Raw genomic sequence first — 23,652 nt, 5'->3', positions numbered from 1 at the left:
CAGAAATAAATAAATAAATGTAAAAGAATAAAGTCAACCCAAGAGGAATAGTATAAAGAGAAACATGAAGCACTGACATAAACTTTTTCCTGGTTTTAGAATTTACACAGTGCCATAAGTTCTTTTGGAGAAGGCAATGGCACCCCACTCCAGTACTCTTGCCTGGAAAATCCCATGGATGGCAGAGCCTGGTAGGCTGCAGTCCATGGGGTCGCTAAGAATTGGACATGACTGAGCGACTTCCCTTTCACTTTTTACTTTCATTCATTGGAGAAGGAAATGGCAACCCACTCCAGTGTTCTTGCCTAGAGAATCCCAGGGATGGGGGAGCCTGGTGGGCCTCTGTCTATGGGGTTGCACAGAGTCAGACATGACTGAAGCAACTTAGCAGCAGCAGCAGCAGCAGCATAAGTTCTTTGGCTATGTTTTTCCATCAAAAAAATTAAGGTATAATTCATATGAAGTTAAATTCATTCTAAATGTTGAGTAAACAGTTTTGCAAGTTTGGAGAAGCATGCAGTCACTTAATCCCCACCATAATCAAGACACAGGATAGTCCTGCTACTCCAATAAATTCCTCTATATCCCTTTGTAATTAACACCCTCCTTTTACCTCTATCTTCTGTTACCCACTGATTTGTTTTTCAGTGCCTTCTATTTTGGCTTCTCCAGGGTATCTTATAAGTGGTATTGTGTATTATATAGCCTTTGAGTCTGGCTTCTTTTACTTAACATAACGCATTTACAATTCATCCCTGTTGGTGAATATATCAGTAGGGTTCTGCTGTTTTTATGGCTAAGTAGTACTCTTTAATATAGATGTACCACAGTTTTTTATCCATTCACCATCTGAAGGACATTTGGCTTCTTTTCAGTTTTGGGTAATCATCAGTAAAGCTTCCCTGAACAATTTTGAACAAGCTTTTACATAAATGGGTAAACACCTAGCAGTGAGATTGCTGGGTTCTTTGGAGAGTGTATATTTGACTTCATAAAATTGCCAAATCGTTTTCCAAACTGGCTATATATTGCATTCTCACCAGCAAATGCATGAAAGTTCCAGCTGTTCCACATCTGACCAGCTATTGGTATTGTAGGTTCAATTGGTTTTAGCCATTCTAATAAATGTGCTGTGGGTATCACAGTGTGGTTTTAATTTGCACTTCCCTAATGATGAATGATGTTGAGCAACATTTTATGTGCTTCTTTGCTAACCATATATTTCTTTGGTAAAATGTCTGTTTTGCCCATTTTTACACTAGGTTGCTTTTTCTTTTGTTGAATTTTGAGAGTTCTTTATATATTCTGGATACAGTCCTTTATCAGATATGTGATTCAAGTCTGTGGCTCATCTTTTCAGTATCTTAACAGTGTCTTTCAAAGAGCAAAAGCTAATTTTAACAGTCAAATTTCTCATTTTTTTCTTTAATGGACTTGTTTTTGGTATCATATCTAAGTAATTTTTGCCTAACTCAAGCAACAGAGATATTTTTCTCCAAAGTTCTCTTATAAAACTTCATAGTTCTAGGTTTTATATTTAAGTCTGTGGTCCATTTTGAGTTAATTTTTACAGAGGGTATAAAGCATGGACTGAGGTTCATTTTTCATTTTTTCTGTATATGGATATTCAGTCACTGTTTATGGTGAGCCAACAAATGGCTGTCCTTTTTTTTTAAATTGCTTTTGCATCTTTGTCTAAAATCAATTGATCATATATATGTAGGTCTATTTCTGGACTGTCTCTTCTGTTCCAAAGATCTAAAGGTCTAGCCTTTTCCTAATACCACACCTTCTTAACTACTATAACTTTAAAATAACTGTGCAAATCAGGAAACATTAGTCATCCAAATTTGTTCTTTATCAGAATTATTTTGGTTATTTTAGTTCTCCTGCTTTTCCAAATAAACTCAGAATCAACTTGTCAATTTCTACAAAAGATGCAACTAATATATTGATTGAAACTGCATTGAATCTTTAGATTAGTTTGGGGAGAGTCTTCTAACTCATGAACACAGTATATCCCCATTCCTTTAGGTCTTCTTTGATTTCTTTCTTTCTTTGATATTTTGCAGTTTTTAGCATATAGACCTTGTACATATTTTGAAAGATGTATACCTAAGTATATAATGGCTTTGGTGCTATTATAGATGGTATTTTTTTATTTCAGTAAGTTCTATAGCTATATTTTCATTGTCGTACAAACCTCTATAGCTATTTTTTTATATGGGTTTTAAACATCAATGGTACTTTTCAACTGTGCTAAATCTGAAAATCGATGTTCAAGTAAAGTTGTACTTAAATACTATATTCATCTTCTGTTGTTGCTACAACAAATTACAATAACTTAGTGGCTTAAAATGCACAAACTTATACTCTTAAGTGTTATTGCTCATGGACCCTTTCTTGTACCACTCCAATCTCTTACTTCCATTGTCACATCTCCTACTTCACTGTCAAATCTCCTCTTTCCTCCCTCGTATGAGAACACTGTGATTATATTTAGGCCCCACTTGGATGATCCCCTGGAGAAGGCAATGGCAACCCACTCCAGTATTCTTGCCTGGAAAATCCCATGGACGGAGGAGCCTGGAGGGTTACAGTTCATGGGGTTGCAAAGAGTCGGACACGACTGAGGGACTTCACTTTCACTTGGATAATCTAGGATAATCTTCCCATCTCAAGATCCTTAACTTAATCACATCTGCAAAGTCTTTTTTGCTATATAAGATAACATTTACAGGCTCCAGGGATTAAAAAAAAAAAGAAAAAAACTTAGATGTCCTTGGGGGTCATTATTCAGCCAACCTCCAGCATTAAATAGATTAAAAAATCAGTTATATTTATAAATTCCAATTAAAATCATACTTTGGAAGAACATGAACTTTAAAAAATGGATTGGTAGCACTGCTTTAAAACAAATAGCATTTAAAAGTCATAAATGCACCTTGTCTCCTTGCTTCAGTGTACGGAGTTGAAGCCTTCCAATAGCTTTTTTAGCATCTGCCTTTAATTGTCTCTGTAATAAAAAATAGCAGGTATTAGAAAAAAAATTTTAAACAAATATGATAAAAGAGGTAGAGAGGATTAATAAATATCTATAAGGTAAAAGTCAGTGTATAAGTAAATGCTGAAAGACACAATTTAATTAACCATAATAAATGTCCATTTATCTCATATCAAACAGGATTTTTTAAACTACTGAAACCTTATGTTTCCTACCTTCTTAAACAGCAGCTTTGGGCCACAATGATAAAGCTCTATGTCTCTATTCCAAATGAATTCAGATGCTATGAATTTTCAAAGCAGTTTTCCTATTTTCAAAAGCCCAGAAGGTCTTAAAGTACATATTTTCCAATTTCTTTTTTTTTTTTTTTTGAATAGTGTCGTTTGGTAGAAAGTACATAGGATTTGGATTCAAATGAACCTAGATTCAAACTCTGACTTTGTCACTTATGAAATGAAAAATCCTGGACAAGTCATTAAATTTTTGTGCTTGTTTACTCATCTATAAAATGAGGATAACATCAATCCTTCCAGTGTTATTCAGTACTAGGGGAAAAACATTGCTGTTTATAACCACTACTGCCTTGTAAGGTTGGTAGATGCTAAGAGTTTTTTGTTTATTTCACTTAACATATACCTAGATGAGTCTGGATATGCAAAGGCAAGTCCATGGTTCATTTAGGGAATAAGGACTAAAATATTACATTTATATCTATCTATCCATATATACACATATGTATATATTTGAATCAAAAGTGAGGTTTTAATATGGAATCCAGAAAAATGATACCAATGAACATATTTGTAGGGGAAGAATAGAGACTCAGACATAGAGAACAGACTTATAAGACATAAGAATAGACTTACAGACATAAGAATAGACTTATAGCGGGGGCAGGAGAGGGTGGGAAAAATTGAGACAGTAGCATTGAAATATATACATATTACCATGTGCAAAACAGATAGCTAGTGGGAAGTTGCTGTATAACACAGGGAGCTCAACCTGGTGCTCTGTGACAACCTAGATGGGTTGGATGGGGTGGGAGATGGGAGGGAGGTTCAAGAGGGAGGGAGCATATGTATACCTAAGGCTGATTCATGTTGATGTATGGCAGAAATCAATGCAACACTGTAAAGCAATTATCCTTCAAATAAAAATAAATTAAAAAATAAAATTTAAAAAAGTATGGGGGAAATCTAAAAGGCGAGGGAAAAGTGAGAAGGAAAGCAATCAATGAGAGACTATCTCTTTGTGTGGGATGAACTGGAAGGTGGGGGTGGGGGGAAAGCCAGGTAGTATGAGACATTCAGTGTTAATCTGAAATTATTTGTGATGCCACAAATAAACCTTCCTTCTATTTCAGTAAAATCTACCACATATACGAATACCTCAAGAAAAGAGAATATACGTGTAAATTAAAGAAGAGGCCAGGTTTCACGCCTGGGTGGATGCTGTATGGAATACAGAGATAGCATGTTTAGCAGGGCAAGATGATAAGCAATCTTCCTATTTTGTATTGTGAAATGAACAAACTTAGAGAAATTCAGCAAAAAGTAGATGGGCAGAACCAGAAGAATGTCAACAGCTTCCTCATCCCCCTGTATGTACCTCCATCCCCAGAGGGAGACCCCCTAGCTGACATCAAGGCTATATGCAAACTAAGAGATAATTTAAGTGTTTGTCACTCAGTCATGTCCCACTCTCTGCGACCTCATGGACTGTAACCCACCAGGCTGCTCTGTCCATGGGATTTCCCAGGCAAAAATACTGGAGTAAGTTGCCATTTCCTTCTCCAGGGGGATCTTCCCAACCCAGGGATCAAACCCAGGTCTCCCACATTGCAGGCAGATTCTATACCATCTGAACCACCAGGGAAGCTATGTAAGTAAAGTATCCAGCATAATGTCTGGCTGATAACAGACACTCAATAAAATGTTTATTAAATGAAAATATAAAGTATTTTCATCAGTAAGCATATTTATACGTGTCTGTAGCAAATATATTTTGGACGGGAATAATCCATGAGTATAGGTATGTGAAGCTATTCCTTAATGCCCAAAACCGCCTCCTATGTAAGATATCATTTTGTGAAAGGTATTTGACTTGATGCCAAGGTGATTACTGCCAAAGTATTTTTCTGCTGTCACAGTAGCAGCAGAAACTTCTCAGATTATTATCTGACTGGCAAACATAGCTCAAAGAAACAGTTAATAGGAAGGCCTAGCCCTTAGAAGGAAAGAAGTGCTAATTGAAGCCCTTTCACTCCCTGTTTGGGAGACTTAATCATGGAGTTCACTCACAAGGGGAATTTTATGATGGTACTTAATTTTGAGCCTAAATATTTCCCTTCTATTTTGTTACTTGCATCACAAGTAAATAATAGAATGACAGTGAAATGAGGTACACTTAGGGTCTTTAGAGCTGGAAAAATTCTTGGGAGTTCACCTAGCCTGATATCTAATCTGACAAAAAAGAAAATTGATGCCCAAAGAGAAAGAATACCTTGCTCAAAATCTCAGAGTTGGTTAGTGTCAGTCCCACTGAAGCCCAGAGTTTGGGAACACTTAACTCTGACATCAAGGTAGTCATCTTTTGTTTACTGTGGCTTGAAGTAGGAAGCTAGTACTACTACTTCCTTATATTTATATAATTGTTTAAAAAAATGTTTTAGTTTGTTTTGTTTTTCTCTTTCTTATTTTTTTAAATTGTGAAAGTTATGATAACACATTTACAGGAGACTTAGAAAATAGCTGTTATATAATTTAAAATTATTTTTGATATCTATTACCTCACTTAACCCTCACAATATCCCCTAAAGGAGACAATATCTCTATTTTAATGTCATTCAAATGGAGGCTTGCAAAAGTAAAATAATTTGTCCAAAAGGGAACGCAACCTCTAAACAACAGAGTTAGTACAGGAAGTCTGCTCTTCATACCCCAAGATTCCATTATAATACAGCCATCCAAAATCGTTTGAAGTTTTTCCAACTCCTGGATTCTATGGTCTGGCAAATTATGGCCAGTTCTTATAGTGAACAAGCAGTATGCCCACAGGGCTCTGGCCTTGGCCTAAACTTCCAAACATTACTACTTTCGTTTTCTATAAAACATCAGCTATTTCGACATGAAGAAGAGAAAAATGCAGATGATACAAAAATAGAGCCAACAAGAGAAAATATGACAAGGAAAAAGTGAAGTTGATGAGAAGTCTTTGACAACAATTTTGCACTTTGTCTTTAGAGCGCTTCTGACTTAGGTTTAAGCAACCAGTTCCACGACAACTGGGGAAATGTACTCACAAGGAAGTGATACATCTCTAGTGTATTTACATGATTAAGCCTGCACAGTTTGATTTCTCATTCCAAAATATTCAACAAAATATAAATGCGTGAGCCTCCAGTGCTAGTGCTTATTCATCAGGGATGGATGCTAACTATACAACTTTGATTATATCCAAGACTAACTGCAAATTAATTTGAGAGGTGGGATCAAAAGCAAACTTTAAATGTAATGTTCAAGTCTATGTTGATGAGAAAAGTGGAACTTACATTAAGACAAATGTTTTTAAAAAAATTGAGGGGAGACAAAAATATAGGGGAAAATCCAAGATGCCAGAATATCCTAAGCAAGGGACTTGATTATGAAGGATTTCTAAAAGATTTGTAGCACAGCATATACCAGTATTTAAGGAAGCAGCCCTAGAATTTTAAAAAGCCTTTGAAAGGAAATCGGAATGTTTCCAATAACTCCTACCAAGCTTTTATAAGGAAAATATCTTTCTTTCAATACGGAGGTGTGACTTGTGGTTTTGTTAAGAAGCACAATTTTTAGAACCTGAATAAAGGTTTTAAAACTGCCATCAGCACTCAAAATATTAATATTTCACTGTCACATTGATAGTGGGAGTTTCCAAGATGCACCCATTCCTCTAAATACTGACATATGAGAACAAGATTAAGACCAAGTAGTTTATATTAAGGGCTTCCCAGGAGGAGAAGGGGACGACAGAGGATGAGATGGTTGGATGGCATCGCCGACTCAATGGACAAGAGTTTGAGCAAACTCCAGGAGATGGTGAAGGACAGGCAAGCCTGACATGGTGCTGTCCATGGGGTCACAAAGAGTAAGACACAAAGAGTAAACCTGGTGTGCCACAGTCCATGGGGTCACAGAGTCAGACATGACTAAGCGACTAAACAACAACAGGAGGCACTAGTTGTAAAGAATCTGACTGCCAATGTTTGAGACACAAGAGATGCAGGTTCAATCCCTGGGTTGGGAAGATCTGGAGTAGGAGATGGCACCTCACTCCAGTATCCTTACCTGGAAAAATTCCATGGGCAGAGGAACCTGGTGGGCTACAGTCCATGGGACCGCAAAGAGTCAGACATGAATGAGCACAGCACAGCACAGTTTATATTAAATACATGTTGAGATTTTCCTGGTGGCTCAGACAGTAAAGCATCTGCCCACAATGTGGGAGTCCCCAGTTCAATCCCTGGGTCAAGAAGATACTCTGGAGAAGGGAATGGAAACCCACTCCAGGATTCTTGCCTGGAGAATTCCATGGACAGAGGAGCTTTTCAGGCTACAATTCATGGGGTCACAAGAAGTTGGACATGACTAAGAAATTAACATTTTGGGAAATATGAAACCTCTCTCCAATTCTGTCTCCTCACCAGTAAGTAGGAATACTAATAATCCTATATAGGATTTTACAACAATATTTTGGGCTTCCCTGGTGGCTCAGCGGTAAAGAATTCACCTGTCAATGCAGGAAACATAAGAGACACAGGTTCAATCTCTGGGTTGGGAAGATCACCTAGAGAAAAAAATGGCAACCCACTCTAGTATTCTTGCCTGGGAAATCCCATAGATAGAGGAGCCTGGTGGGCTACAGTCGTAAAAGTGTCAGACACAACTTAGTAACTAAACAGCACGTTTGAATAATATTAAGTCAAACTTTTGGGTGCCCCTATATGCTTTAATATTTAAAGACAATGTGCCCAATGCAAACTATAGTTTATGTTTTACTTCTTAAAAAACAGAACTTAAGAGTTTATCTACTTTGGTACACAAATTGCTTCAGACACCTTTTCAGTACCTCTCCATCGTATCAGAATTCCTATCCTATAAATTCCAACAGCACATTGTTTCCACCTCTTATATTCTGTAGTTGTATTATTCATGTGTCTTTTTCTCCTAGTAGATTGTGAGTAGGTGGAAGACTGGGCCTTAATCATTAAAAAAAAAAAAAAAAATCCCCATAATGCTCAATCTTTGCTCAAAGAATAGCTTTTGAATTTAGAAAAAGAGATTTTCTCATTTAAGTTCTATTCATTAAAAGCCTCTACTCAATCAATTTTGAGGGAAAAAAGGTTTAGAGAACATGTATTGGACTCCTGCCATGCGTCAGGTTTAACCCTAAGCTTTTACATGTGTCATCTTATTTAAACAGTAACAACCTTATGGAATAGGCATTTTAATATCCAAATTTTATAGACAAGAAAAGGTCCTGAAGCTTGACTAAAGGCCAGGCAGCTGGTTAGTTGCAGAGCTGTGATTCAATTCAAGCCCAGGTTCTATCTGGCTTTAAAGCCCATGATCTCTCCACTATAGTACACTGCCTCCATTGTGTAACAGCAAAGAAGCCTTTAAAGGGCTTCACATTCCTTGTGAAGAAGATAAATGAAAGAAAAAAAACCCTCAAAGTCAGCTATTATCCAATCTTCAAATCCTTCTTCATTTGACTACTTAACTGTGATTTGGGGAACTCGCTTAAACAAGTATTTTATATCAACATATTCTACCCACCTCCTCCCCAGTTCTAAGAGATACCTGGTCTAAGGAAATTTGGCAGAATAGAAGACTGATTCAAAGCAGCTTGGTTGTTGGCCAATTTTGTTAACGGAAGCTTAATGTCATTACTCTATTCAAAAGCTGGGATGGTTCTAGTCACTGACGAATTTCGGCTGTACAGTTTCTTTTGTTGTTGTTCTGAGTGACACTTTTAAGTGGGCCGAAAAATGAAGATTTGCGGCAATTCTCATTTTATATTACAATGTTCAATTTTTAAATTACAGTGAACACAAAGATATTCTACCTATTTTACCTATGAATTTATATTGAACTAAGTAAAATAAATGTTTTAGTCTGGTTATTTGTCAGCCTGATTTTTGGTCCCAAGGTATTCAGCTTTCAGTTTAACTGAAACCCACATAAATAACTAGGCATGTAGTCGAACCTAATTACTTGATGGGGGGCTGGGCAGGGTGAGTATATAAAAGAAAGAAAAGAATGTGGATATAAGCAAACTAGATTTTCCTGTTCTTAAGCCACCACTTTTTAAAAAATAAAAGCTTTCTTAAAAATTTGGCTTAGAATTTATAAAACAGAAATCTTAAAATCAAGAATTATGGTAAGAGGATTCTTTTACTCAGATTCCTGTGAACAAAATCAAAGTCTGAGTGTCGTGGCTATTTTGATATATGAGAACTGAGAGAAATCTATTTTTTCCCCAATCAAAAACCTATGCATCGAATCGCTGTGTCATACATTTGAAACTAATATAATATTGTATGTCAATTATACTTCAATTTAAAAAGCTAAAATTTGCATGCTGCAACTAGAAGATTCAACATGCTGCAACGAAGACCTGACACAGCCAAATAAATAAAAATAATTTTTAAGAGGAGTAAGCAAAAACACCCCTATGTATAATATTTGAATGGGAGGATTCCTAAAGGAAAGAGGAGCTGCAGACGGTAACACAGCTTCCCATAAGTCTATGGAATTACAGAAATACGAGTACAGATCATTTGCATGAAGATGATCCCGGTGAACAGTGTGAAGAAATACACTGTAAGGAAGAGCATTGAGAAAAGGGGGAATTTGACCCAGGGGATAGGTTATGACTCAGATTATAGCATTTTTCAAAGAAACAATCAAAACCTTTATTATAGTAAGTGAATACTTTTTTTAAAAAGTCCTGAGAGACTCATTGTAAGAGCTTCCCTTTGTTCAATGAGAAAATCACAGAAAGACTATAAAACTAGGTCCTACTCAGATAAGAATTTGTTTAATCTGCTCTTCTCATGTAAGAACCAAACCAGTAGTTTTGTAAAGGGTTCTAAACCTCAAATTTAAGCAGGAACAGATACATACACATGCACCCACTATAAATATATATATATAGATATATATAGATATAGATATCTATATAGATATTTATATAGATAGATAGATAGATACTGGTACAGTATGCAGCCACCTGGTAAGTCTTCAAGCTAATTTCATATACTAGGAGAGCAGAGAAAATTTATTGTGACCAGGAATGTTTCAGATATTTCTAGTCATGCTTTAAGTTCAAGACCATCACCGTGGAAAAGAAATGCAAAAAAAGCAAAATGGCTGTCTGGGGAGGCCTTACAAATAGCTGTGAAAAGAAGAGAAGCGAAAAGCAAAGGAGAAAAGGAAAGATATAAGCATCTGAATGCAGAGTTCCAAGGAATAGCAAGAAGAGATAAGAAAGCATTCCTCAGCGATCAGTGCAAAGAAATAGAGAAAAACAACAGAATGGGAAAGACTAGAGATCTCTTCCAGAAAATTAGAGATACCAAGGGAACATTTCATGCAAAGATGGGCTTGATAAAGGACAGAAATGGTATGGACCTAACAGAAGCAGAAGATATTAAGAAGAGGTGGCAGGAATACACAGAAGAACTGTACAAAAAAGATCTTCACGACCAAGATAATCATAATGGTGTGATCACTCACCTAGAGCCAGACACCCCGGAATGGGAAGTCAAGTGGGCCATAGAAAGCATCACTATGAACAAAGCTAGTGGAGGTGATGGAATTCCAATTGAGCTATTTCAAATCCTGGAAGATGATGCTGTGAAAGTGCTGCACTCAATATGCCCGCAAATTTGGAAAACTCAGCAGTGGCCACAGGACTGGAAAAGGTCAGTTTTCATTCCAATCCCAAAGAAAGACAATGCCAAAGAATGCTCAAACTACCACACAATTGCACTCATCTCACATGCTAGTAAAGTAATGCTCAAAATTCTCCAAGCCAGGCTTTAGCAATACATGAACCATGAAATTCCAGATGTTCAAGCTGGTTTTAGAAAAGGCAGAGGAACCAGAGATCAAATTGCCAACATCTGCTGGATCATCGAAAAAGCAAGAGAGTTCCAGAAAAGCCTCTATTTCTGCTTTATTGACTATGCCAAAGCCTTTGACTGTGTGGATCATAATAAACTGGAAAATTCTGAAAGAGATGGGAATACCAGACCACCTGACCTGCCTCTTGAGAAACCTGTATGCAGGTCAGGAAGCAACAGTTAGACCTGGACATGGAACAACAGACTGGTTCCAAATAGGAAAAGGAGTATGTCAAGGCTGTATATTGTCACCCTGCTTATTTAACTTATATGCAGAGTACATCATGAGAAACGCTGGGCTGGAAGAAGCACAAGCTGGAATCAAGATTGCCGGGAGAAATATCAATAACCTCAGATATGCAGATGACACCACCCTTATGGCAGAAAGTGAAGAGGAACTAAAAAGCCTTTTGATGAAAGTGAAAGAGGAGAGTGAAAAAGTTGGCTTAAAGCTCAACATTCAGAAGACAAAGATCATGGCATCTGGCCCCATCACTTCATGGGAAATCGATGGGGAAACAGTGGAAACAGTGTCAGACTTTATTTTTTGGGGCTCCAAAATCACTGCAGATGGTGACTGCAGCCATGAAATTAAAAGACACTTACTCCTTGGAAGAAAAGTTATGACCAACCTAGATAGCATATTCAAAAGCAGAGACATTACTTTGCCAACAAAGGTCCATCTAGTCAAGGCTATGGTTTTTCCAGCGGTCATGTATGGATCTGAGAGTTGGACTGTGAAGAAAGCTGAGCGCCAAAGAATTGATGCTTTTGAACTGTGGTGTTGGAGAAGACTCTTGAGAGTCCTTTGGACTGCAAGGAGATCCAACCAGTCCATTCTGAAGGAGATCAGCCCTGGGATTTCTTTGGAAGGAATGATGCTAAAGCTGAAACTCCAGTTCTTTGGCCACCTCATGTGAAGAGTTGACTCACTGGAAAAGACTCTGATGCTGGGAGGGGTTGGGGGTAGGAGGAGAAGGGGACGACAGAGGATGAGATGGCTGGATGGCATCACCGACTCAATGGACATGAGTCTGAGTGAACTCCGGGAGTTGGTGATGGACAGGGAGGCCTGGCGTGCTGCGATTCATGGGGTCGCAAAGACTCAGACAAGACTGAGCGACTGAACTGAACTGAACTGAAGTTCAAGGACAAATTTTAAGATATTAATGTAGCTAAGTTCTTCCTCATTTGAGACCACACAGGAGTGCTATCTCTTTGGCAGCAAACTTCAAGGACACATGTGACAGATCTCTGCCCAGGAAGCCAATTTGAATCTCAGGATGTGAGGCTCCAATGGGGAACTGACTGGTCACTACATAATTCTGCTAGCAGTAGGCTATGCTGCCCCAAACTCAGGACCCCAACAATGAAGCCAAGTGCATATTATTTATCTTGATTGTTGTGCCAAGTACCCATGACAAACTGGTACAACATGGTCTATTGCTTCAGATGTATATAACAAAATTATCAACCATTAACATAAAGAACACTTTGACTAATCTATTTTGTAAATCAAAGTCTGTACCACTTAATCTCCATCACCTATTTCTGCCCCCCAGCCCGATCCCCCTCACCTTTGGCAACCACCTATTTGTTCTCTGTATCTATGACTCTGTTTCTATTTTGTTATGTTTCTTCATTTGTTTTGTTCTTTAGAATCCACATGTAAGTGAAATCATACACTATTTGTCTTTCTCTGCCTGATTTACTTCACTTAGCATAATATCTTCTAGGTCCATTCATGTTGTTGCAAGTGGTTAAGATTCCATTCTTTTTATGGCTGAATAATATTTCACTGTATATAGGAGATAAAGAGGTACAAATTTCAGTTACAAAATAAATGAGTCACAGGTATGAAATGCACAGTGTTTGGAATATAGTCAGTAATTATGAGTGTGTGCATTCTAAGTCGATTCTCTAGGCAAGAATATTGGACTAGATTGCCATTTCCTTCTACAGGGGATCTTCCCAACCCAGGGATCAAACTCAAGTCTCCTGCATTGGCAGGCAGGTTCTTTACCACAAGCACCATCTGGAAGCCATCAGTAATTATTCAATATCTTTTTATGGTGACAAGTAACAACTATACAATCATGGTGATCATTTTGAAATGCACAGAAATATCAAATCATTGTGTTACGTACCAGGAACTAACATAGTGTTATAGGTCAATTATACTTCAAAAAAAAAACTTATAGAAAAAGAGGTCAGATTTGTGGCTACCAGAGGCAGATAATGGGGGGAGGAGGGATTAGATAAAAGTCAAAAGCTACAAACTACTAACTATAAGATAAGTATGTACTAGGGATATAATGTACTATATGACAAGTATAATTAACACAGTTATATATTATAAATGAAAGTTATTAAGAGAGCAAATCCTAAGAGTTCTCATCACAAGTAAAAAAAAATTGTTTTTCCTATTTCTTTAATGACTATCTACATGAGATGATGGATGTTCACTAAACCTGCTGTGGTCATCATTTTAGGATGTAAGTCAAATCATTATGTTGTACACCTTAAACTTACACAGAGCTCTATGTCAATTATATCTCAATAAAAGTGGAAAAAACAGAAAATCAAACAAAACAAACAAAATAAAACCATCTTGAGGACCATTTTCCCAGGGTTGGCTAAGGGCCAAGCATGGTTTCCTGGGACTCTCAAGGAGTAAGCAACTAAATCTATTGTATTGTCTCTTTACAATCCACACCCTCTCTTTTAATCAAGGTCTTTTTAACAATGAAATAGTCATATTTGGGCTTTTACAATTAGTATAGCATTTATATATAAGGTAAGCAAGAGCAACATAACTATATCTAATACTTGCAGAAGGCAACGAAGGATGAAAATAGGCTCAGATAAATTATTCTTCTAGTCATAATAAGACCATTTAAGACATCTTTATATTGATGTAACAATTTAATTATCTGTTTACTCCCTTGATCTATCGCCACTTGAACTTTGTGATAACATTGTAAAGAGCTATTTAAAGTAATGAACTACATCTAATTCTTCCTCAGGCTAGTCACTCTCCATTGACATCACATGCTGGGAGGTTGTAGTTCAGTTTCCCAATACATTTGATTATCATAAAATTTGTTTATATAAGGCAGCTGAATCTTACCAACAATACCAGTATTACACCATCACAATATTTGATATAACCAGGTTTCATTTGGATACAAAAGAAATTGGGAAGTATCACAGAAGTGTTTATTAAATCTTCCTAGAATAATTGTTCTTTGCCCACATATCAGATATCATGGACAAGTGTTATCACCAGTGGTGATGTCATTTCTAGGTTCCATGTTAGCTGAGGACAAAGCCCATCATTTGTTTCAAGTCACACTATTATACAGTTTTCCCACTGACTGTTGTGCAGCAAGACCATCTCCCTTCCATGGGGAAAACATGTGCATCATTCAGCATTATTCCTATACCTCATCTCATTGGTCCATTCTTTTGTAAAAGTCAGAGATCAATAATGTAAGTTACAATTTCACTCAGAAAATTTCCATAAGTTTGAGGATCTGCATGTGTCTTAAAGATGCTCTTCAACTTCCATAAGTAAAAATGGAAAGCCATTACCCCATGACTACTTGGATCTCCATTCAAAGTAAAATAGTTAACAGACCCTGTTGTGTCAGAGTATATGCTCTTTCCCAGTGCTGAATGCTAGCATTCTCTAGCATTATTATTGGCTCTGTATGACCTTATTACCAAGTCTTTATCATCTTTCCAAGTAGATTCCCATTCTTTTCTTTGCTCTTGGAAGGTGATTCCTACCAATCTGTCTATGTCAGAGTAATTTCTTTTCTTCTGAAAGACACTTTTCACTAAAAGTGAATTCAGCTTGTTCCATTACACCAAGGCCAGCTTCTATTTCACCTAGAGGCCTCTTTGGTTTCACTGCCCGATGTTTAACCCAACATGTATCTTGTTTCTATTGAGTATTGATTGCTTGAATAAGGTTAAGGTACATGCACTGTATCCCCAAAATGCAGGGTGTCCCATGCCAGAGTCATGTGTATAGTGGTCACTCCCAAATTCAGTTTAGTCTGAGCATGCCATAAGGTTTTCCATACTCTTTCTTGTCTTAGGTTAGGGTGGTCCCCGGTGAAAACATGAATCCACCTGCTGCTGCTGCTAAGTCACTTCAGTCGTGTCCAACTGTGCGATCCCATAGATGGCAGACCATTAGGCTCCCCTGTGCCTGGGATTCTCCAGGCAAGAACAATGGAGTGGCTTGCCATTTCCTTCTCCAATGCATGAAAGTGAAAAGTGAAAAGGAAGTCGCTCAGGGTCTGCCTCTTCGCGACTCCATGGACTGCAGCCTACCAGGCTCCTCCATCCATGGGATTTTCCAGGCAAGAGTACTCCAGTGGGTTGCCACTGCCTTCTCCCTGAATCCACCATATAATGCCTAATATGTTATTTTCATTCACAACCCACTGATACTTTTCATCTTGTTTAAAAGCTTTCCATCCACAAAACCAGGGATAATGTGTGTTCTTACACAGCATACTATGGCTTGTCAGGCATACAACCACTACATGCTGTCCATTATACTTTGGCATTTTGGTCATCAAATTTATGCTTATACATTTATTGATTTGCCTCACATTATCTGCTATGTGTCAAAATGGTTCAGAGGGAAGACATACCCAAATAATTTAATCAATTCCTAATGTTCTAATGAAGGTAAATTTTTATAGCTCAGTTTCAGCACCATTTCGACCAGTGAAGTGGAGATAATGTAGTCAAATATTTAGTGATAGTTATAACTATCATATGCATCAAGCTCTACATCTTAAAATAGGAAGTTATGAAAATTAAATAACATGTAAATGACATTTCAGCACTCTCAAGTATATATAAGCAGAAGGGATCATCAGTCTCATATATTTAATCTTTTAGTCACCAAAGAATAATCAGATATAGCCCATTAAATAGTGAAAGATGCCCTCTTAAAGCCTTCTCTAAAAGGTGAGAAGTTTTAATGCTATTCTTAACTATTTGTACAGACGTTCACTTTTTTAAGAAATAAAACTATGAAAATTACTTAAACAAGTGATGAGATCAGAGTTAAATATCAATGTAGCTTGTGCAATACCAGGTAGTTCTCTATGAACTATATTATTTGCTTATGGGGTTTAATGCCATGTTAACAGACTTCACATAGCACTTGAAGAACAGAAATATATACCTCACCATGAACATTCACAAACCAAACACTCTTCTCATTGTAACTATAACCTTTGAATAGTTCATTATACTAGACACCAATTTCTTTCCAGTCTCAGAGATAAAAACCAGCACAATATACAAATGTCAAATATTAACACAGTGTGAGACTACTGAATCGTCTGGCACAGGAATTTTAAACATCCTTTTGACCACAGCTAGTAACAGGCTAAACCTGCCACCAATGTGATAAGCTGCTGCTTTAAAGAGAAGTACAGAAGTCAATTAACTTTAAACATTGAGATAATCATCACTCCTTACCATATGCTGGTGTCTAAATCTTTACAAAGTTTTTATAATAAGATTTTAATTTTTCATCTATTCCTAAGCTTATTTTCTTGCCGTCTAGAAATCCTCACTGCTCCCCCACTCTCAAATAAATTGGGTTCATCTTTGTTTATTGGAGAAAAAGTTCATGAAATGGTCAGAATCTGTCTTTGGAGAAACTTTTAAGTACATATAAAATATAATCTTGCCCCCCACTATGTGATCAGCTGAAAGCCTTAAATCCCTAGTGAACATTCTGGAGAAGTGGCACACAGCTTTGCTGTTGTGTTTAGAATTCTTGAGAGGGAGAAGAGGTTAAGAAATGATTGTGGTGTGGATTAGAGTGGAAGTAAAGGAAGTGCTAAGAAGTAATCAGATCCTGGATATACAATGAAGGTAGAAACAAAGGACTTACTGATAGAGGTTATACAGGAAGTGAGAGAAAGAGAATAAAGAATTAACTCCCAAGTTTTCTGGCCTGGGGTCAAAAGAAGTTCTTTTGAAAATGGAAACAATTACTAGTATGTTTGGGTGTCTACAGTAACAGAAGACAAAGCGGAGGATAGCTGGTATAGACACAGATGCAGAGATGTGGTAGAAGCTTGTGGAAGTACTCTTGATTACTTCAATTGTCTCGGTGGAATAAGACCCAAAATACAAGTTGAGAGTAAAACTGGAGGTAAGTACTAGAGATTTGAAGAGAAAGGAATGTGTATGATTAGTCATCTATGAAAGAAGAAATGGCTAAGAAAAGATGGTATGATTGTTGGGCAGCATTAAGCAAACTCATTCTGAGTTTGTGGTCACAAATTTAAAGTGAGATTAGCCAGTTGCAGAGATGCTAATGTTTTTCTGCTACTTCAGCTAAGCAAAGAACAGGCACAGAATAGGTAGGAAGTAAGATATAATCAGGATTGGGTTTTGACAGCAAGTATAACAAAGAGAGAGAAGGGCCAAGGAAACTGAAGATACATGCATGGGAATGGCTATGGAAGTTAAGTTGAGTAAGGAAGAGAAGTGAGGATATCAGAGGGATGAGGGGCAGTTTAAAGGTAGTAGGATCAACATTAGACAAACAGGTACTTCCCTGTTCAATGATACTTCAGTATTTTTGTTCTATTATTTCTATACTCTGTACTTGTTTACACACCAGTTGTTAATATATGGGAGAAATTATGACTCTGTCACTCTGTTTGGAATCAAGTACTATATTGTGAACAATTAGATCTTTAAATTTGCCTACTCATAATATTCAGCCTAGTCTCTCTTCCCAGCCCTGCCCCCAAATGCAAATAAACACATGCATAGGCACATAGGAGAAGGAAATGGCAACCCACTCCAGTATTCCTGCCTGGAGAATTCCATGGATAGATAGAGGAGCCCGGCAGGCTGCAGTCCACGGGGTCACAAGAGCGGGACACGACTTAGTGACTAAACCACCACCTTGTGCTTTCCAGTTTCTAAATTTTCTATATTGCATATGAAATGCTTTTGTCATTTAGAAAAATGTGCAAAAGGACATATGTATTTATACCCATATATACTTAAACGCTTGCTGTGCTCTCTAATAAAGTATTAGAAGATTTAACCCAGTAGGATTAAGGCCTTAGACCAGTTTCAGAAAATAAAAGATCTGAGAGTACAGATGCTGACATACTTTTAAAATCTACCAGTTTTCACAAAATACACGCATGGATCATTGTCCAGCAAGGGAAGCATATTAAAATGCATGATACTGAATCTACAATTAAAACAGTAAAATATTTTTAAATTGGAAGAAAGGATCATTACAAACCTGCTTTCTGCTTTGAGCTCTTGCATTCCGTAATCTTCGAGCAGAATAAAAGATAAAATAGCCCACAGTTGCCGCCGTAATAATGAAAAAGGACACAGAAACAAAAAAAATCGAATAGTGATTCACCCAAGGACCATGTTTTTTCCCTACTTCAATGACCATTGTTACTTGTATGCCTCTTTGAATAGATTGTAGAATTTTGGTGCCTTTCAGATTGCCAATCATGATTGCAACAATGTCTCCTGCACCTGTAAAAGAAAAGGAATTCAGTTTTAGTTTGGTAAAGCTAAAGTATAAAATTTTTCTTAGTATAAAAATCCAATTGCTAAAATGATTTTAAAGGACACTCAATGAGACAAAGGAAGGACAATCCTTCATTTAATTAACATTTATTGGGCGCATATGTACACATAAGTTACAGGGAATATAAGCATACTGAGACTTGGTTACTGACCTTAAGGAACTCATAGTTTAGTAAGGAAGCCATGATATTAATATATAATAAATACCTACCCCCTTCTCAGGTTTGCTACATATAATTCAAAAGTATCAGGTTTGGGGCCCAATTTGCCTCTTACATGAAGGTTTTCTTAAAGTAGTCACCTGGAGAGTAGGGAATTCTCCTCGAGAATCTGAGATTTGGGAAAAATGAAAAATTTAACTGTATATTTCTGAATTTATAAAGTGATAGACTATCTCATGAGCCTGCTACTAAAATGTATAAGGAAGGGACTTCCCTTGAGATCCAGTGGTTAAGACTCCACACTTCCACTTCTGGGGGCATGGGTTTGATTCCTGGTTGGGGAACTAAGATTCCACATCCCACATGTAACACAGTCAAAAAAATAAAGAAAAATAAAATGTATAAGGATATAGATATCAGAATTAATAATTTGTGATAATGATCACAGCCCAAATGGACAACCTATATATATATATACATATATATATATATATATATACACACACACACACACACAAACATATATATATATATATATACTGTATATGTGTGTGTGTATATATATATATGTCCATGTGCCATTTTTCTATATCCTCAAAAGCAATATGAAATTTGTCCAAGGTGCCCTAAGGTTTTGCATAGACCTAATCAGGTTAGCTGGAGATGGCAATGGCAACCCGAGTGCTCCAGTACTCTTGCCTGGAAAATCCCATGGACGGAGGAGCCTGGTGGGCTGCAGTCCATGGGGTCGCGAAGAGTCGGACATGACTGAGCGACTTCACTTTCACTTTTGACTTTCATGCATTGGAGAAGGTAATGGCAACCCACTCCAGTGTTCTTGCCTGGAGAATCCCAGGGATGGAGGAGCCTGGTGGGCTGCCGTCTATGGGGTCACACAGAATCGGACACTACTGAAGCGACTTAGCAGCAGCAGCAGCAATCAGGTTAGCAATGAATGTAACATGTACAATTGATAGAAATGTGTTTCCATTCAACTCCAACTAAAGTCATCTGAAATTAGACTGAACTTTTTTTTTATTTTATTTTTTAACTTTACAATACTGTATTGGTTTTGCCATATATCAAAATGAATCTGCCACAGGTATACATGTGTTCCCCATCCTGAACCCTCCTCCCTCCTCCCTCCTCCCTCCCCATACCATCCCTCTGGGTCATCCCAGTGCACCAGCCCCAAGCATCCAGTATCATGCATCAAACCTGGACTGGAGACTTTTTACTTAGTCTAATAGTTTATAAGTCTTAGTCTAAAAGGCTAAATCTCTGTAACATCTCCCGCTTTACCAACTTTATAAATCTTGTGATTAAAAATAAAGGACAGACATTATCTTTCCCAATCTTTCCCAATGGTGTGAGAATGTTACTCTTACCAGTCCAATGCTTATCATGGTTTATATTCCTTCTAGTTTAAATGACCTGAGACCAGTAATATTTAGGAAAAGGTTAGAGTTCTTTGCTATTCACACTTTCAATGATCAAATCAAGAGTACAAACCTCAAATGGCAATGTCTATTGCAGAATTATTACCTAAGTAATCTCCTAAATTTATGGCCCCCAGTGGCCAAAGTCTACAAAAGATCAAGATTCTCCCCTCACTTGAAGTTACTAACTCAAAAAATATATTCATAGGGTATTAGAGATCCTTGAAGTTCCCAAAGACATTATTTTACCACAGGATAGCCATTCAGTTAAACCCTTTTATATTACTGCTGACTCATTTGCCATTACTTAGTTTGGTAACACTGAAGACTCACTTTCTCCTCTCTTAACATGAGTAAAATTTCAAAAGCGGCAGGAAGTGAAGGAGGCTAAAATGTCTTCTGTTGTATCTCTTTCCTCTATCAGTATATAATGCAAATGGTCCTAAACAACTGGCTATTTTGCAAGAGAGAGACTGATTTTCTCTTTATTTGGGAGCTTTAAGTTTCTAGCCTTGGCACTAAAAGCACAGAAATTATTTCAATTCTATTTTGTAATTTTTTGGCTTTTCTCTACAAGCTATCTGTCAGGAAAGCTTCTGGTTATAAAGTTTTGATTAACTATAGCATTCACTTCTGATACTGTAAAATGTATAATATTTGTATAGATCATTCTAAAAATGAGGTTTAGGAATATATGATATTTCTAAAGACTTCTTTTTAAATCATAGATGTCTTTCTAAATGTTTTTTACTAATAGAAGTACATTTTCATTCTTTTAGAAGATATGGGGTGGGTGGCAGGGGTGGATGCTCAGTAATATACTGGCCTTTGTGGTCAAATGGAGATTAAAAAATGAGGAGAGTCAAGAAATGTACATTGTCTACACATAAGGAACAATGCTGTGCTTCAATCACCCCAATTCATATTCATATATGCTATATGTAGTACAACTATCTATTGAATTAGCTTTCTAATCATATAAAAGTCCTATTTCTAAACATTATTATACATCTCCTAGTCTCTACACCCTTGCAACTATTTAAAAACTGCTCCCCTTCCACTGTTCCTGGTTACAGTTAATGGCATCACAACCCACTCGTCACCAGGTTTAGTGACACCAGAATCACATTTGAATACGTCCTGCTAACCTAGTCAGTCATGTACTGGGTTGGCTAAAAAGTTCCCTTCGGTTTTTCCATAACATCATACGGAAAAACCCAAATTAACATTTTGGCCAGCCCAATAGATAATATGGGCTTCCTGGGTGGCTCAGCAGTCAAGAATTAGTCTGCAATGCAGGAGATGAGGCAGGAGCCACAGGTTCAACCCCTGGGTCAGGAAGATCCCCTGGAGGAGGAAATGGCAACCACTCCAGTATTCTTGCCTGGGAAATCCCATAGACACAGGAGCCTGGCAGCCTACAGTCCACAGGGTCCCAAAGAGTCAGACACGACTTAGCGATTGAACATGCATGTGTGCAATAGATAAAATTTCCTTAGCATCTCTCATTTTCAGAACCTCCATTCCGTTCCTGTTGCCTATATAATAGGCCCTCATAATTTCTTTGACTGAACTACTTCAGTAACCTAACTGGTCACTCTTAACTCCAAATTTCCCCCTTCCCTTAAAGTTTCATCAGTGTTTACATTCCTGGTTGACTTTTGCCATTATGTAGTTGGATCATGACTCTTCCCTGCTCAAAAATCTTTAGTGGCTCCTTATTACTCATTAAATTTTTGACTTCTTGGCTTAGTATTTAAAGCCTTATATGATCTGGTCCCAAACCAACTTTTCCAGTTTGATGTATCTCCACTACAACTGTATCTCATGAACACTTGGATCCATCCAGTCACATAGGATCAGCTAGTATCGTTCACTTTTCATAACTTTCCTTTTGTTCATTCTGTTCTCTCAGTCTAAAATGTCCTACATCTGCTGACACTCCTCCTCCCTTTTCTGCCTATGTATTACTTAACTCCCAGTTCAAATGTTGTCTTCTATGCTATTCCTCCCCCACAAGTTCCAAGTGAGAATGTAAATATTTCCTCTTTGTTCCCCTGTCACTTGGCTTTTAGCTTTTAGTTAGTACTTCATTTTCTTTTGCATTTCAATTGGCATGCCATACTCCCTCTGTCTTTTAGTTAACTATAGCAACACTCTCCTTTATCTAGTATTGTCAGGGAATTAGGTATTCCATATAAGCCAAATTCCCAAGTTTAACAAAAAAGTTTCATACAAATACTTAATTTCAACAATTTTGAATGGACATTTTAAAAAACCATCCATACTGCCCTACTTTCCTAACTAGGATATACTGATTATGATTTACTATTGATAGTGGATCATCTTTGAAAACCATTATTTAATATTGTAGTTAGGTTATTTGTCCCTAAACTGTTGTGATTTTCCAGCAAAGTCACAGATTTGGAGAGCTAGAATCAACCTTAGAGATCATCCAGTCTGACTCATTTATGAGCTCTCACTTTGGGTAATTTTCTTTGGGGGAGAGAGCTTGTCTTTTTCTCTCTTTCTAATTTTATACCTCTAATCTACTGTCAGCTCTGAAAAGTCAGTCAAGCTTGGATCTAAGCAAAGAGTAAAACAGGCTTCCAGAGAGAACTTGAGGGGTTCAGGGCAAGTACCCTCTGATATTTAGATTGGTTGCTCAGTGATATTTTTGTTTACTTCCTGAATCCTGGCTGCTTTCTGGATAATTAAAGTTGCCAGATAAGATCTATAAACTAGACCTTATTCTAAGTGTTTTACCTGTGTTAACATATTTAATCCTTATATCAACCCTACAAGGTAGGCATTGCTATTATCCCATTAGAGAGAAGACTGACTAACTTGCCTAGGATAACACAAGCTAATACATGCAGAATTGGGATCTGAACCCAGGCAGTTTGGCTTCAGTGCCTCTGCTCTTCATTCTACATCAGTTCTCTATCTTCAGTGAAACCTAAAGCTATTATTTGACAGTAAAAAACGAAAATTAAATAGGTATATTGGAGGAGGGAATGGTAAGATTTAACGACTGGCTCTTAAGGGAGATGGAAGAAGCCTTGATTTGTAGTGTGTGCCAATTTCTATGTCATAAATATTACTCCCATGGCCATATAACTGGCTTCCCTGGTGGCTCCAGTGGTAAGGAATCTGCCTGCCAAGCAGAAGTCGCAGGTTCAATCCCTGGATCAAGAAGATCCCCTGGAGAAGGAAATGGCAAACTACTCCAGTATTCTTGCCTGGGAAATCCCACGGACAGAGGAA

General features: G+C 37.3%; 1 protein-coding gene across 6 annotated transcripts in view; it reads right to left on the bottom strand.

The window, feature by feature from the left end:
* Positions 1–23,652, bottom strand: part of RNF128 (ring finger protein 128) — a 65,116-nt gene that overhangs the window by 15,410 nt on the left and 26,054 nt on the right. For 4 of the 6 annotated variants that reach the window (XM_055563350.1, XM_055563351.1, XM_055563355.1 and 1 more), the window contains exons 2-4: positions 19,062–19,115; positions 18,484–18,731; positions 2,945–3,016 (exon numbers count right to left, since the gene is read on the bottom strand). In XM_055563350.1, the coding sequence (XP_055419325.1) occupies positions 2,945–3,016; positions 18,484–18,731; positions 19,062–19,115 (374 nt within the window). The remainder of the gene's footprint in view (positions 1–2,944; positions 3,017–18,483; positions 18,732–19,061; positions 19,116–23,652) is intronic. The other 2 variants (XM_055563352.1, XM_055563354.1) reach the window with 1 other exon arrangement.

This window comes from Bubalus kerabau, chromosome X (assembly GCF_029407905.1).
Source record: "Bubalus kerabau isolate K-KA32 ecotype Philippines breed swamp buffalo chromosome X, PCC_UOA_SB_1v2, whole genome shotgun sequence".
In the NCBI taxonomy this organism is placed as follows: Eukaryota; Metazoa; Chordata; class Mammalia; order Artiodactyla; family Bovidae; genus Bubalus; species Bubalus kerabau.
This window is presented reverse-complemented; position numbering and strand designations above follow the sequence as displayed.